At 45.5% G+C, this 15,668-nt stretch overlaps 1 protein-coding gene across 7 annotated transcripts in view; it reads right to left on the bottom strand.

Moving 5' to 3' along the window:
* Window positions 1–15,668, bottom strand: part of Epn2 (epsin 2) — a 58,160-nt gene that overhangs the window by 27,988 nt on the left and 14,504 nt on the right. For 4 of the 7 annotated variants that reach the window (XM_055594251.1, XM_055594257.1, XM_055594252.1 and 1 more), the window contains exons 2-3: window positions 6,190–6,258; window positions 824–1,583 (exon numbers count right to left, since the gene is read on the bottom strand). In XM_055594251.1, coding sequence (XP_055450226.1) covers window positions 824–1,418 — 595 coding nt within the window. In that variant the 5' untranslated portion in view covers window positions 1,419–1,583; window positions 6,190–6,258. Of the gene's footprint in view, window positions 1–823; window positions 1,584–6,189; window positions 6,259–14,556; window positions 14,574–15,668 lie in introns of those variants that run through there. The other 3 variants (XM_055594255.1, XM_055594256.1, XM_055594254.1) reach the window with 2 other exon arrangements.

The following is a 15,668-nucleotide window of genomic DNA, read 5'->3' as shown; positions in this document are numbered from 1 at the left end:
AGAAACCTTTTTCTGCTACCAACCAGAAGATAAAACTTATGCATCCAAGGGCCACTAGAGCCACCTTTCAGGGTCCTTTGTGTCTGCCTCGCCCTAAGAAGTAAAGGATGAACAGTGTGCCTTGGATCACTTCCTGGAAGTAGCCAGGTGAATCAGAAACCAGCTTCTACAAGGCCCAAACACCACTTCCCTCTCCCCGAAAACCTCTTCTGACTACAGGCCAAAGACCCAAACAATCCAACACACAATCAAATCATAGAGCAGCCCTGCACAGCGTAGATACAGCCATGCAACCAAATCAAATTCTGGAGAGTCCTTTGCACATATGAGAAAGAGGCCTCGTTGCTGCTGCACTGTTCCTTCTAGGTGAAACAGACACCCAACCTTGACTCTCTGGTTAATGAACTGTAACAGTAAGCATTAAGCCATTCCAGAGATCTGCAACTCAGTCAGTAGAAAGACACTAATTGCAAGACTCAGAAATAGATGATCAAATACAGACTTCAATTCCTCTTGGCTACCAGGTATTTGAATCCCTGTAGTTTTGGGCAGCAGAACAATCCCTTTGCTGACAGACATTCTTGGGAAAAAAAAAAAAAAAATCTGGTGAGACTGGCCTTGGAACATGGGCACAGCCTTACCTAAATCCCCAGAAGAGCCACAGAGCAGCCAGGGGACCAAAAGACCCTTTGTGACTAACTCAGTCCAGATCAAGAAAGTTGTCACCTGGGTTGCCAGAAGCTGAGAACTGAGGGCACAATCAAATCTGCCTTAGCTCCAACACCTGCCCGAGTAAAGGTGGGGTACTTTGGTTTCTACTCACAGCCGTGGTAGGAGGCTGGCGAGCCCCCAGCCTTGCCATACTCCTGCTCCGAGTAACTGGTAGAAAGGTTGGGTTGGCTGGAACCACGACCGAAGGTGATCTGGTTGCTGCCCACACCAGTGGCCACCTGAGCCATGCGCTCTTTGGTTTTGAGAGCCTGAACCCTCTCGGCCTTCAGCCGTTCCTCGTCCTTGAGGAGAGCAACCAGCTGCTTTGACTTCTCCCGCACGTTGATGCCCTGGTCTTTGCCATCACGGTCAATGTACTGGAAGTCCTTCAGAGTCTGTATGGCAAAGATGTTTTCACGGCACTGCTGGGCCACCCGCTCAGAACCTGTCTTGATCAGGTAGTCCAGCAGTGTCAGTGCCTTGTACACATGTCGCCAGTTCTTGCCATGGTCGTTAAGTCGCTTCCAAACCATGCTCATGATCTCCGAGAAGGCCACCACATTGTAGGTCAGGTCAGCAATCTCAGTCATCAGAGAGCTGGATGGGCCCCACGGGTCATTGGAGGTGGCTTCCCGGACTTTGATTTCAGCCTCTGAGTAATTGTTCACAATGTTTTTCATCTGCCGTCTGATAGATGAAGTTGTCATTTTTACCTTCTTTGTTACAAATGTGGAGCCCTTCAAGAGAAATTTTCCTGTCCCCTAAGCCTGCACTCTAGGAAGTTTGAATGTCGTAATGCAGATGGAACAGAAGACCGTCAACAGTCATTTCCTCCTCCAAAGCCTCAGGTCCCCGAAGCTGGAAGCCATGCCCTAGAGAGACAGAAAGAGAAAAAAACAAACAAACACATTGCTTTGATACAAAGCACTGGTGAGGATGGGAGAGCCCAACACAAACTGTGTGAGAGAACACACCCCAGTTCCATGGATCCAAAATGTCCATCCTGCTTTCAAAACTGAGATCAGATCAGAAATGACACGTGCTAAAGAATAAACCTTAAATTCAAGTTTGTTTGAACCTTAAGCAAGCATCATGACAATGTTCTATCTGCTGAAGCTCTTGCTGGTATGGCTAGCTTGTGGGCTGTGTGTTCACTGCCAACCAAAAACCAAAGATGAGGATATTGGGGAAGATGTCCTAATAAGTTTATCTTAACCTTTTGGTACTGGGTACTGAACTCTGAGCTATTATCATATCCACCATGTACCCTGAGATGCACCCCGGTCCAGTCCTGAAAGTTTTACATGTGGGGGCAAGAAAGTAACATTTGAAGAATATCTTAAGCCTAAAGTGCCTGTCCATGGCTTTAAAATTAGGCTCTGGCTCATAAGCCCCCAAGTACCTGGAAAATTCTCCTTCAAGGCCATTTCTCTGTGACCCTCCCTGAGCGTGGATTACTTAAGACCCAACTGCTCTTCTAGAGCGAAGCTAACAACCTATACCACCTACCCCAGCTCTCAGGAGCTTCCAGAATGTGAACAGGGTCAAGCCTAACCCCTCATCTCACAGGAGACAGAGACCCAGAGCTTTAGTCACAGGCTCCCGGTGCACCCATCTCCTTTCTCTCTCCAGATGAGAAAGAGCTAAAGCAGGGTCCACATCTCCAGCATGGGGCTTTGATTGTCAAGTATGGTGATCACCATCTATCCCATTCAGTGAATACCCAGCATCCAGTACCATGCCCAACATGAAATAAACACTTGAATTAATGATAGTACACTTAGAAACAGTATTCCCGCCCTCAAAGTCACAATCCATCAGTAGACAGCGAGATTCCCCATCTGTGAGATGAAGAAACCAAAACCTAGAAGATTCCCAGGACAACTGAAGAGAAAGCAAGGGCTTGAGCCAGTCCTGCTATAGTTGCTCAGTTCCTATGGCCTGATGCCTCCTTATCACTCATGACCGTAAAGACAGGTTTTTTTTATTTTGTTTTTTCCATTACAGAGATGTAAAACATGAGGTATGGAGTCTTAAAGTTGGCTGACTTCTGCAACAGGCTGAGATCCTCCTTCCTACACATCCTCACATAGCCCAGAACCTGGAATCTAACTGGAACAAACCTTCCTCTCCCTGGATTGCTCCCTTCCCTGCTCAGCTGCATGGGAAGGACATTGAACTCTGCAATAGGGCATGTAATAAGCAACACCTGAAAATACACAAAGTAGAAAGCTGGCAACAGCAAAGGGGTGTGTGGAATATAGAACTCTCTAAGCCCCAGGACCTCCAATAAAAGCCTGGCTCTGAACCACACTAGACTCTCAGCCCAAAATGCCAGGCTGACATCAAGGGAACTCAGTATACCCAAGAAAGCAGCAAGCCAACAGAAAGGTGAGGACCACCTACACTCTTCTGCAAGTGACATGACAGGAAACGCAGTAACCACTACCTCACTACATCTGGAGAGACTGGGAAGTGGAGTCTGACATACTTGAAAATGTAGTCAAAATTCAAGTGACAGTGGAGACTAGAAAGAGACAAACAGGAAAACCTGAATAAAAATCCCAAGGTTAGAGTGATGTACCTGGAAGCAAATACAACGCCATTAAAATGTGCTCCGAAGATCTGTGCAGCTGGCCGGAAATGCCCTCCACCCTAGGACTACAGAGCTCTCAGCAGCCCAGCCAAGGATCTGCCAAACACAGGGGCTGGAGAAATGGCTCAGCAGCCCAGACAGCTAGCTGTTCCAGAGGTCCAGGGTTCAGATTCCAGCACCCACAAGATGGTCCCCAAACCATCTGTCACTCCAATTCCAAGGATTCAGATACCCCCTGCTGGTCTCCGTGAACACAATACATGTTGACTGCATATACACACATTCAGTCAAAACATCCATGCATACTAATAAAGAAAAACTGTAAGGAGACCCTCAACCATTAATTGACACCAGCTCTGTGGTTACTAGCAAGGATCAATACCTACTCTGAGGAACACAGCAGCACCTGTTTGTCAACACTCCCTCCCAAACCTAACAGACACAGGTTATTCCACAGTAACTAATGCTGGCAAACCAGGCCCAATTGATAAATCACTAAACTAGACATCTTCACCTCATAAAGAAACTCAAAACGGGAGCCAGGCAGCTTCCTGTGACTTTACACATACTTCATCTTTCTAAAAGCAGCTGATAGCCTGTGAAGTGAATTATGACTACATTTTCACCAGCATTGTGTCACTGTGGTCTACATACCCTATTTACCAGAAGTTCCTAGAAATCTATTCAAAATCCAAAAGCAGAAGCTGTGGGTCAGAAGAAGGCACTCTTGAAGGGAAGCCATAGTGTCTATGGCCACGTGAGAGGCAGGAGCCTAAAAAGAGGTGTGACCTGGTGATCCTTAATTACCTCACTATCTCCTGTACAGGCAGTCCATTCGAAGAAAGACCTATATCTTCTTCAGAGACAAGTCCCACGGTGTCCCTACAAGGAAGGTACTAGACCACACACAGTTCATGTGACGGAGCCAAACAGGCCCTCCAGAGGACAACAGCCCAGTCAGAACAATATGGACAGTGCCACATTCTTTTCAACAGTGATTATTTCAGTCTGAAGAGAAAGGGCCATTGTGGCTCTGCCTCAGCCAGGCTAGCTTTAACTTAAAGCCTTATAAACTGCTGCTCACATAGAGGGGACCAGTGAAAAGGGAAAGTTCTTTATTCCTCTTACAACATTAAAAAAAAATAGAAGTGAGCCACAAAGAATTTCTTCTTTTCTAAAAGAACCTAGCCACCTTTATTTCAGTAATTTCTGGCTGGCTAAAAAGGTCAAATGTTACATCCATGGTAAGAAAATGGACTTAAGAAAACCTTTACGTTCATAAGCGCAAAGGCTCCAGAGGGAAAACAAACATGACTGGGCTGGCAGGTGGTGGGGCAGCTGAAGTAAAGTTTTACATTTTTCTTCATAGACTCTTAGGGTGTCTGCCCACCTACACTAACATGGAGACTGAGAGCTGACGGAACAGGAAGAACCAAGCCCCATATAGTTCAGCACCACCTTTCAGGCAGGCAGGAAGTCCTCCACAAAGAAAACCAGACAGCATCCCTTAGGATCTAACAAATGTTGCAACAAGCTCAGGAGAGCTGACAGGTGCCACATAGCTGCCTGTGACTTCCATGCACATAACTCTTTTAAATCCAAAACAAAAACATGCATGAGGCATTTTTCTTTTCTCTTCATTAACAGGCTGCAATGGTTTAGCCCTTGGGAAGAGCAGTCAGTGGACGCAGCTTACAAAGGTAAGACACAATCATGCACTGAGTCTAAAGACCTGGCTGGAGCTGTTGCTGCTGACCAGAGGGTGGGACCACGATGACCATCCTCCCACTGGGTTAGAGGGTCAAACACCCTGGCACCTGTACAAAAGGGTCCCATAAACAAGCCAACAAGAAACCCCAAGTTCATTTATATCACGCCTTCCCACCTCCCTAGATTCAATATAGTAGTTTTGCAAATAACCGAAACATGAGCAGTATTATTAAAACCATGCGAAAAGGCAAGCTAGGTGGCATGATGGAGAGCCAGGAGAAGAAGCAGAGAAACACGAGAGCAAGGCTAAAGGCTATGCTGGCCCAACAGCTACACCGTCTTGATTCTAAAACAATGGGATTAGATCAGATGCTCTCGGCCAACCCTTCAGCTAGGCAATGGTGGGGCAGCTGAAGTAAAGTTTCAGCCCATAGGCTCCCTGTTGGGCTAAGGGAGGGCTTCTGCCTTTTACAAGTACATAGATCAGCCCTCAAAACCTCACTCCTCAATGGCAGCCTAGTATACAAAGTGAGTTCCAGGACAGCCAAGGCTACGTAGAGAAATGCTCTAAGGGGGTCAGAGGAACAGACAGATAGGACAGGACTACCTCATTCCTCCAAGAATATGACCATAGTCCCTTCATTTGTAGCATGTTATGACTGACACTGGCAACAGCTGGAAGGGACAACTGCCCATACCATACAACTCCTGGTCTGGCCTCTCCACCTAGGGACAGGCTGTAAATGACCACTACTCATACTTCCAGAACTGTCCAACTCAATACACTCAAGGAAATGAAGAACTGCATGGGAAAATCGCAAGTTCCCATGATTTTGGGCTTAATTTAGACCTGGCTGGTGACTACTGGGTGGTGCTAATGCTTAGCTGTCAGCATCTTCTGAGGAGCCAGAGAACGGAAGCAATGTGGGTAAGAAGTGGAACTCTCAGCCACATGCCACAAGCCTCTAGGCTTCTGGCCCTACAGTGATTTCACACTTTCCCTAAAGGGAGCTGAAGGTGGGTGTCTGCCCAACACAGACCACAAAGGAGGAAACTGAGTGCTTGGCTGCCTGCTACCCTGAAACTAACATTTCTTGGGGGTCAGTTTAGCTTCTGCCCACAGTGCTGGGAAGGAGGGATGGATTCCCGTGGGTGTCAAGGGAGTTACTTACAGACGGCTGGCATTTGGTGGCTGGCATCCCCTGAGCCTGCAGCTGGCTATGTGCCCCACTTCAGCAGCACTAGAGCAAGAGACAGAGATATTTATTGAACTCCTCACCAAGCTTAAATGACCCAAGCATCCAAAACCAGGTGCTCCGGGGAATGGTCAGGCCTCAAGGTAGCTCTTCTGGTGCCAACATTAATACAACACCCCCTTTTCCAGCCCTTTCCTCAATTACTATACAATATATTGTCATCTGAAGAAACCTCAATGCCAGATAGGTTCCTGCCTAGAGCCTTACCCACAACTGCTACCCCAACCATCTTCATCCTTCTCAAATGCCACTGGGCTGCCTCCTTGTCATTTAGGTGTTAGTAAAACAGGGGTTCCTCAAAAACCAAAAGGCATTCTGCAGGCATTCTTCCACTTGACATTTTTTCCCTGTCCCCCTTTTGGGGGTTCAAGACAGGGTTCTCTATGTGTCCTAGAACACACTTTGCAGACAGGCTGGCATCAAACTCAGAGATCCGCCTGCCTTAGCACATGCACAACCATGTATCACAACATTTTCTTGCTCCCAGACTGCTGGCCCACACTACACTCAGTGCCAACAGAGTCTCTATCCATCTCTTCAATACTGTCTCTCAGTGCCTAGTACAGCACCTGGTACCTGTAAGCACTCAATCTCAGAAGATGAACACAGACACCAAGAGAAAGTCTAGAATGTCTACATCCTGCAGACTCAGTTTGCCCGACACACACTAACACTGTACTCCCATTTCCTGCCTCTCTCCACTCCTCAATTCGGCCCCTTTGAACTGCTGCATGCCCAAAGATAAACTGCTTAGAGACTACTATGCACATCTGCTGAGTTTGTACTCGCTACAAAACAAATACCTGCTACACCACTGAGCCCAAGGTCTACATCAGGAGTCACTCAGTACCCTCTTAGCCTATTCTTGGCAGTCCTGATGGCAATATGCACAGAATCGGCCAGACAATTCTTCTGCCCACCACAGAATGTGGCCAGAGGACAGTGGATATTCTTGCTTTTCTGACTAAGAAAAGCAACACCAGCTGCTACTAAATGGGGTTGGCAAGTGACAGGTATCCAAAGAGCTCTTCCCACCCTTGGCCCAGAGACACATGCATGTCACAGCGGGTATTTAGCAGGTCCTGAGGACACCTGGCAGTAGACAACACAAAAACTTCTCCCCCCAAAGAAGACAGAGAGACATCCTAGAGAGATGATCTCTTCTTCCAGACCCAGTACTTTCCTCACCCTGACTGCTTCTTAAAGGTACTAGCTCCCAGGGGCAGTACCAGAACTAGAAGAATTCTAGAAAGCGGAGGGCCAGGCAGAAGCTGAGTACTGACTGAGCACTTAGTGCCCACCAGGTGCCGTTCCAAGGCACTGCAGGTGTTTACCCTCTCACCTTCATAACCCTCTAAGAGAGCATTGCATCTCCACTTTCATACAGAGGGGAAGCCAAGGCATCAAAAGGGTAAATAACTGGCCCCCAAACTACACTGCCAGCACAGGGCCAGCATGATCCCAGACTTCAAATTTCTGGTCTCATCTTTTGTTTCTTTTGTTTTGTTTTGTTTGCAAGACAGGGTTTCTGTGTGTAGCCTTGGCTGTCCTAGAACTCACTCACTGGCTCCAACTCAGGAGATCAACCTGCCTCTGCCTCTGCCTCCCCACTGTGCCCAGCTTTCTGGTCTCATCTTTCTTCTTTCTGGCTTTAGACAAATCCATCAAAACTAACTTTTCCTGTCTGAATTTGAACTGCAGGCGTGAGAAAAACCCTCTGGTCTGCATGGCTGGGAAGCAACTGTTTCTTACCCAGACAGGACATGGAATTCCCAGGTCTGTGCAGTGCAGGCAGCACTGGAAAAGCTCTGCCTTTCCTCAGAAAATGCCTTCTCCTGAAGCAGGATCAGGTCAGACTACCACACTGACTTCCAAAAATGATCAAGAAGGTGTTTTGGGTTTTTTGGGTTTTGTTTTGTTTTGTCAGGTGTGGTAGTGCACGCCTATAATCCCAGCACTTGGGAGGCAGAGGCAGGTAGAGCTCTGTGAGTTCCAAGCTAGCCTGGTCTACAAAACAAGTCCAGGACAGCCAGGGCTACACACAGAGAAACCACCAGTTTTGAGTAACAATATATGTGACATAAGTTTATCATCACTATGGTACGGGAAGGTGGTGTTTGTATTGAGGTATGACTCACATAGCAGAAAATTTTCCACCATAAAGCACATAATTCAGTTTTGTTTCTAGCTTATTCACAATTTTGTACAAGCATCACTATCAAATTAAAACATTATCAAATCGTTCATTTTCATCTCTCTCAAATTCCCTGTATCCATTACTAGTCATTTGCCCTCATCCCTCTAGATCCCCACCAACTACTATTCTATTTCTGCCTCTATGAATTTTCTTACTTTGGTTCTTTATTCACAAGCACATAAATGGAGTCAGACAATATATAGCCTTTTATGCCTGGCCTTTTTCACTTAGCATCCTATTTTAAAGACTCAAACAGCAGGGCATGGTGGTAATCACAGTACTCAAAAAGAAGAGGCAGAAGAATCTCTGAGTTCAAGGATAGCCTGGTCACACTGCAAGTTCCAGGATAACCAGAACTACACATAAAGACCTCAACTCAAAAAAATAAAGACTGATCCATGCTGAATCAGTGAGCCATTCAATTTTACAACTAAATGATTTACCATTGCATAGACGTACCACATTTTATCTTTGTATATCTATTTAAGCTGATCAACATTTGGGCCTATTATTATAAATAATGCTGCTAGGAACATCTGTGTACAAATTTTGTAGGGCTATGTTTTCTCCCTTCTGAGTATCCACTAAAGAGTAGACTTACTAGATACTCATATTTACTGTTCACCTCTGGGGAACTGTAAAAGTTCGTGGGCATTTTGAAAGCACTAGTTTTGTTGTTGTTGTTGCTGCTGCTGCTGTTTTACAAGACAGGGTTTCTCCATGTATCAGCCCTGGCTGGCCTAGGACTCTGTAGACCAGGCTGGCCTGGAACTCAAGAGATTGACCTGCCTTGAGTGCTGGGATTAAAGGAGTGAGCAACCACCACCTGACTGATAAGGAATTATTAAAATTACCACTGAACTACACAACACTGAAAAGTACTGTAGGAAATACTGCCAAAGTCAAAACTAATTTCAGAATGGTACCACTGAAATCTTCATCAGGGAGTACAGAGAGAGGCCATGTGGGAAGGATGAAGACAGGTCAAAACTTGAATGCCACAAAGAGAATTGCTGGCGGAGCAAAGGGTGAGAAGAGGCAGGGACAGCCATCAAATTGGTTATCAAAGACTCCTGATAACCATACATGGTAAGGTCCAAGGCCCCCAACAGCAAATAAACAGCCTTCAGAGGAAAAAGCAGCTTAGTTTTTCCTATCGGAATCAGCTAACCATGCCAAGACTGAAAACAGAGGTAGCAAGTGGCAGTTGGCACTCCTGGGGCCAACATGTTCACCTGGGAGGATCAAGAAAGGACCAGGGGAGAGTAAGGTACCAGAATGCAGAGCCCAAAAGGATCCGCTTCATGCTTATACACAGCAATACACAGATGAAAAGACCTGCCATCTACTAAGGGTCCCCAAGATAGTGCAGGTGCCCTTGTACACATGCAACTGCACATCCATCTCACAGCAAAACTGCAGCCATTATCTCTCCAGCAGGCCCAATAATGCCAGGGATTCCCTGCCTGCAATCTACCACCTACTTGCTGCTTTTCCGGGCCTAAGCAAACGACTGAGAGGCCTAGGAACTTGCCTAGACTTTCCGCCACTGTCTGTAATCTCACTGCTTCTTCCTACAACAACCAGAACTGAGACTCTCAGTGGATAATCTCCACTGAAGCACACCAAGCCCAGCCAAGTGCCTAGCATATACCTGCTACAAGAATGAATGACACCTCAAGGAAAAGGATCCAGGCATACTTACTCAAATCCTTCCCATCCTCCCTCCTATGGCCTCACTAACTCTCCACACCTCACCAAACCTCCAAAGCAAGGCCCATTAAAGCCCATAGTGAATGTAAAGCAGTGCCTATCAAAAACAAACAACTGGGTGTTTGAGCACACCTATAATGCCGTCATCACTCAGGAAGCTTATGTAGGATTGTCATGAGTGTAAGGCCAGTTTGCTCTATAGGAAACTCCAGGCTAGTCCAAGAGTGTTAGATCCTGTTTCAAAAACAAGACTAAAAAAAAAAAAAAAAAAAAAAAAACAAACCTATCTCGGTATATGGATATTGTTATAGCTTTAGCAACTCAGCAAGGGTAGAAAGATTACTGTCTATCCACACCTAGTCAACACCAGGAACTTCATCTATAAAATGTGTCCTCATTTACAAAAGAGGACCAGTCTTCAAGCATCAGCAAGGTTAAGAGGCCTGATAGCTTTGGGGAAAAAGGCTAATAGCACCTGCTTCAGTTATAGGGATCCCAGCACCCTCAAGGATTCTGACTGCTACTGTCCCACCGGTCCCTTGACCACACCCCCTCCAGAAAAAAAAACAAAAAAGAGCAGGCTAACATGGAACAGGAGGAGAATTTTTTAGTCTATTTCATACTAAATTTAACAAGCATAAACAAGCAGAAGTTTGCATACCATAATTTTTTTTTAATTCTTAAAAGATTAGAAATATGCTGCCAAATGTCAAAACAAAAGTACCAAAGGGAAACGAAAGTTGTTTCCTTTTGGTTTCATATCCATTGGCCAAATATTTTCACTCAATGTTTATACTGCCACTGTCCTGCTTTGTTTAGAAAAATAACAATCTAGGGGTTCATTTCCAGCACTGACAACTGCAAGTTATGCAGATCTACATGTCCAGTGGCTCCTTCCTTTGCTCAGAAAATAAAACACCCTCTCTGCTTTAGAAACTCCAACCATAAGGCCAACTACAAGAAGATTGACTTGTCCTCAGAATGTGTGACTGCACATTAGCCTCTCTCACTCTAGCCTTCTCTCCTCCTTACACCATGAAAAACAAGACCATGAGAATGGAGCTGTCCTGAACCATCTTCATATGCCTTCCAAGAGAACTCAAGTCCAGGGCCTCAAGAGTCTACAGCAATAGCTCCTGCTATACACAAACACACACTTAAGTCTCCTACCTACCTGACCCAGTGCTAACCACTGTGCCCAGAGCTGACAGCAGCAGCTCCCAGTACTGGGTCTGAGACTGCTGAGAGGCACTTCATGAACTAAATGGAGGCAATGAGCTGGATGAAGCTCTGTGCTCTCACTAACGATTCACATAAGGGAACATGAGTCCTCAGCTCCAGTCCAGTGCTGACAAAGATTTGTAACTCATAACACAACCAGCCTATGATCCGCAAATAGGGAAACAAACATAAGGCCTGGAGATTCGGCTTAGTTGGTAGTATCTTGCTAGTAAGCATGAAGTATAAAAACTAGGTATGGTAACAGTGGCAGGATCCAAGGGACTAGAGAAATGGCTCAGCAGTGAAGGACACTGGCTAAGACCCAGGTTCAATTCTCAACTCCCACATAAGATGACTCATAGCCACATATTAACTCCGGCTCTAACGAACTCCAATGTCCAATGGTCTCTTCTGGACGTCACAGAAATACATACAACATATACACAATTAAAATAACAAATGCTAGTCATGCATAGTGACAAATCTTGGCACATGCCTTTAATGCCAGCACTTTAATCCTGACAAAGATAAGCAGATCTCTTTGAGTTTGAGGACAGCCTGATCTATATAGTTGAGTTCCAGGACAGCCAGAAGCTATATAGTGAGGCCATGTCTCCAAAAATAAATAAATAAATCTTTAAAAATGTAAAATATACCCACACAGTCCTTCAACATATGACAGTATAAGCTCAACTTCAGAAAAATGCAAATTATAATTAAACTGAGATACAATTTACACTTGTCAGGTTGGCAGGAATCTAAACACCTGAGGCTGGCAAGGCAGTGGGAGAAATGAGCAAGCCACACCGCTAGTGTGAGGGCAATATGAACACTTGGGAGAAAATCTGGGCAATCTCTCAAAATGACTCAACAGGTAAAGATGCGCTGCTACCAGGCCTGATTTCCTGAGTTAAATCCCTAGAATCCACACAATACAAAGAGAAGGAACTTCAAAGTTGTCTTTTTCCACATGCACAATGTAGGATATGCATACCCACAGATGCAATCAATAAATGTAATATATATACATATATACATATATACATATATGGCTGGCCGGATGGATGGATGAGGTGGAAGGTGAAAAAAGACCGCTGGTGCTGACCTCTAGCCTCCAGTCACATGAGCAAGCACATCAGCAAATCCCCATGCATATAAAAACATAGGGGGAGTGTATACAGACACACATACACTTTTGCACACACTAAACAAACAACCACACCCTTGACTTGATCCTATCTCATCTCTGTGAGTTCCAGGCTATCCATGACTACACAGTGAGACCCTGACCCAAAAAAAAAAAAAAAGTAAAAATAAATAGAAAATAGGGAATGAGAATGATGAGATTTATAAACAATATGCTATCTTTTAGTTAATAAAATGAGAAAAAAGAAATGGACTTAGTGGCGGGCATCTTTAATCCCAACATCCAGGAAGCAGAGGCAAACGGATCTCTGTGAGTTCAAGGCCCGGAGGGCTACTCAGTAAGATCCTGTTCCAAAAGAGGGGAAAAAAAAAAAAGAATACGGAAGAGAGAGCTCACACATGCTATATTTACATAGACACTACCGGAAAGATACTATACTATAAGGTAGTTACCAAAGGGAAGCGCAGGCAGAACTGGGTTGATGAAGAGTGAAGGGAACTGCTTCCTGAAGTATACTTTTTAATGACATCCACTTATACTTATTTGGGCGACCCTCTAGCTTCACATTTCAGTGACTTCCCCCACAGTCCACTCTAGGCTAAGCTTCCCTTCTTAGTGGGCCCACCTGCAGCCCCATCCACAAACCCAACCCCTTGGGTATCCTGAGCAGGTCTGTGCCTAATCGAGAGGTAGCAGGTCACACCAAGCTACCCATCAGGCTTAGCCATTCACGTACCAGGCCTTACCTAGCACCTATCCCTATCAGACCTGGGCACAAAATTGGAGCATGCAGACCAAACACACAGCCTCATTCTCCAAAAGCTCAGGAGACACAACACACAGGAAGCACACGGACTACAGCAGGGACAACTTATCTTTCTTTGGAGCAGATGGGGCGGGGCTGCTCCAAGAACTTATCCATCAATACAAAGTCATCTCCACCCACCTCAGGCAACCCACAGCTTTCTCCTAGGTCAGGAAACAGATATAAGTAGCCTAAGGCTCAAAGGATAGCAAGTCATCAAGCTACTGTTCTTAGTCAGTCACCAAAAGCCACAACAAAATCATGTTTCCACATCACCCACCAGAGGGAGAAAACCTCAGACCAAATTATTCCAAACTGTTTCCGTGGGCCTCAGAGGGCAGAGGCAAGTCTCCTAGTGCTTGACTAAGCACCAGTAACCACAGGCTGAGCTTTCCTGCTAAAAAATATTTACTTCCCCTTTCTGAGCTCTAAACTGTTTTTCTTTCTAAATAAACTTTTTTGGCTTTTTGAGACAGGGTTTCTCTGTGTAGTCTTGGCTGTCCTGGACTCACTTTGTAGACCAAGCTGGCACTGAACTCACAAAGATCCGCCTGCCTCTGCCTGCCTAAAAGGCCACTCCTGGTCTAAATAAACATTTATAAGCCTTTTATTATAGTCTTTATATGTCCAGCAAAAAAGTTTTAAAAATACTCAAAGTGAAATAAATAAATGAATAAATAAATAAATAGATAAATGAGTAAATAAATAAATAAATAAATGCTCAATGTGGTACTTTTTGCTGGACACAGAGCTGCCTTCCAGATTACTGATGGTCAGTCTGGGGGAAGACTAACATAGCTACACTAGAAGTGGTTCTGTGGACCAGGCAGGTAGACATAGCCCCACCGCACTGTAAACCCAGGATTCTTCCCACCACAAAGCTTATTCACAGGGATTCATATAACTCTGATTTACCCACATGCAGAATGAATGCCAAGGGCCCCAGAAGGAAATGACTAGGCACAGCATGTCACGGAGGCCTGGTTGGCCCACAGCCTGCTCCATCCAGCTCCCTGCTTCCACCATAAGTTAGCCTCAGGCAAACACATTTCCTGAGCAACAAGCCTGTTTTCTCTTCTGGAGACTCCTGTTTTGTTTTGTTTTGTTTTGTTTTTTTAAAAAAAAGGCACTGGCTAAGTGAAAAGGACCAACCCTGTCATCAAGCCAACAAACACAGCCTACCAAAAGGAGAACACATACCCAGAGAAGATGGTTTTCAGGCCAGTGCTGCTCTCCCTTGGGATTGGAAGGTCTTTAGATGCACTTGGTAGTGTGTGGCAAGTAGCCCTTTCCTTTATACCATGGAGACAAAGAAAATGAGGCCCAGTGACTGACTATTCAATCACCCTGCCCAAAGAGCCAGTGTGTCACATTCTGGAAGCCTCCAAAGAACATGCAGCAGTGCAAACATTTTGGTTCTACAACTCAGCCTTAATCCTCCCACCCTGCCACTCTTCTTCCACACCCTACAGCTCAGCAACAGCACCACAGCACTCCAAATTGCTGTTCATTCCTCCTACCATAACACTTCCAGGTGGCCACCAAGTCCTTTGTTCTCACAAAGCCTCTCTCCTGTCTGTCCCAGGCCTCTGAGGGCTTGCTAACCCACTACAGGACAAGAGGGGGTACATCAGTCCTGGGGGGTGGGGGAAGACAACAATATAGGCCTCCTCGCAGACAGTGAGCCACCAGGATCCCAAGGGTAAGAGAGTGAGAGGGTGGTAGATATAAACAGACTGACAAAAATAAGCTAGAACTCAGTTTACACTAGTCACAGTTGAGAGGTCAGGTTCAACTTCAGCCTTCCTGACTGTATGTACTTCCAAATTTCTCTGATGACCTTTGTTGGGGACTCATAAAATAACACCACAAATATGGTGCTTTTGGCATGCTGAGCACTTGGAACTTAAGGGCAGTGTACAGCCTCAGAACCAAGAGCCATCTCACCTCCTATTCTCCTGTCTGTTTTTTCTTTCACTAGAGTAATTAATGAAAACCAGAATCTACTTTCCCAAGACAATTCACAAAAATTGGGCCCCTTCTTCCCAAAGCCAGCCACACACCAACCAGGAGGCCATGATTGCTCTGAGCCCCTCTACTACCCACCACTCTCAAGGAGCTGGCCATATAATCTGACCTTATCCAAGAGTGGGCCCTAAGACATACAAAATCAAAGTCCTGTCCCAAACCATGGAGCAAGAAATGCAACAACTAAGAGTGCAGGGAGAAGCAAAGGCTGGTCTCGTTCGTTTCACAGTCATCACCACAGAGATTGTGCCCTTTCTATCTGACCCTAGCAGCACTGAAACTGA

This window comes from Psammomys obesus, unplaced genomic scaffold (genome assembly GCF_907164565.1).
Source record: "Psammomys obesus unplaced genomic scaffold, mPsaObe1.curated_primary_1811, whole genome shotgun sequence".
NCBI classification, from domain to species: domain Eukaryota; kingdom Metazoa; phylum Chordata; class Mammalia; order Rodentia; family Muridae; genus Psammomys; species Psammomys obesus.
The sequence above is the reverse complement of the archived record's forward strand: the minus strand, read 5'-3'. Positions and strand labels throughout refer to the sequence as shown.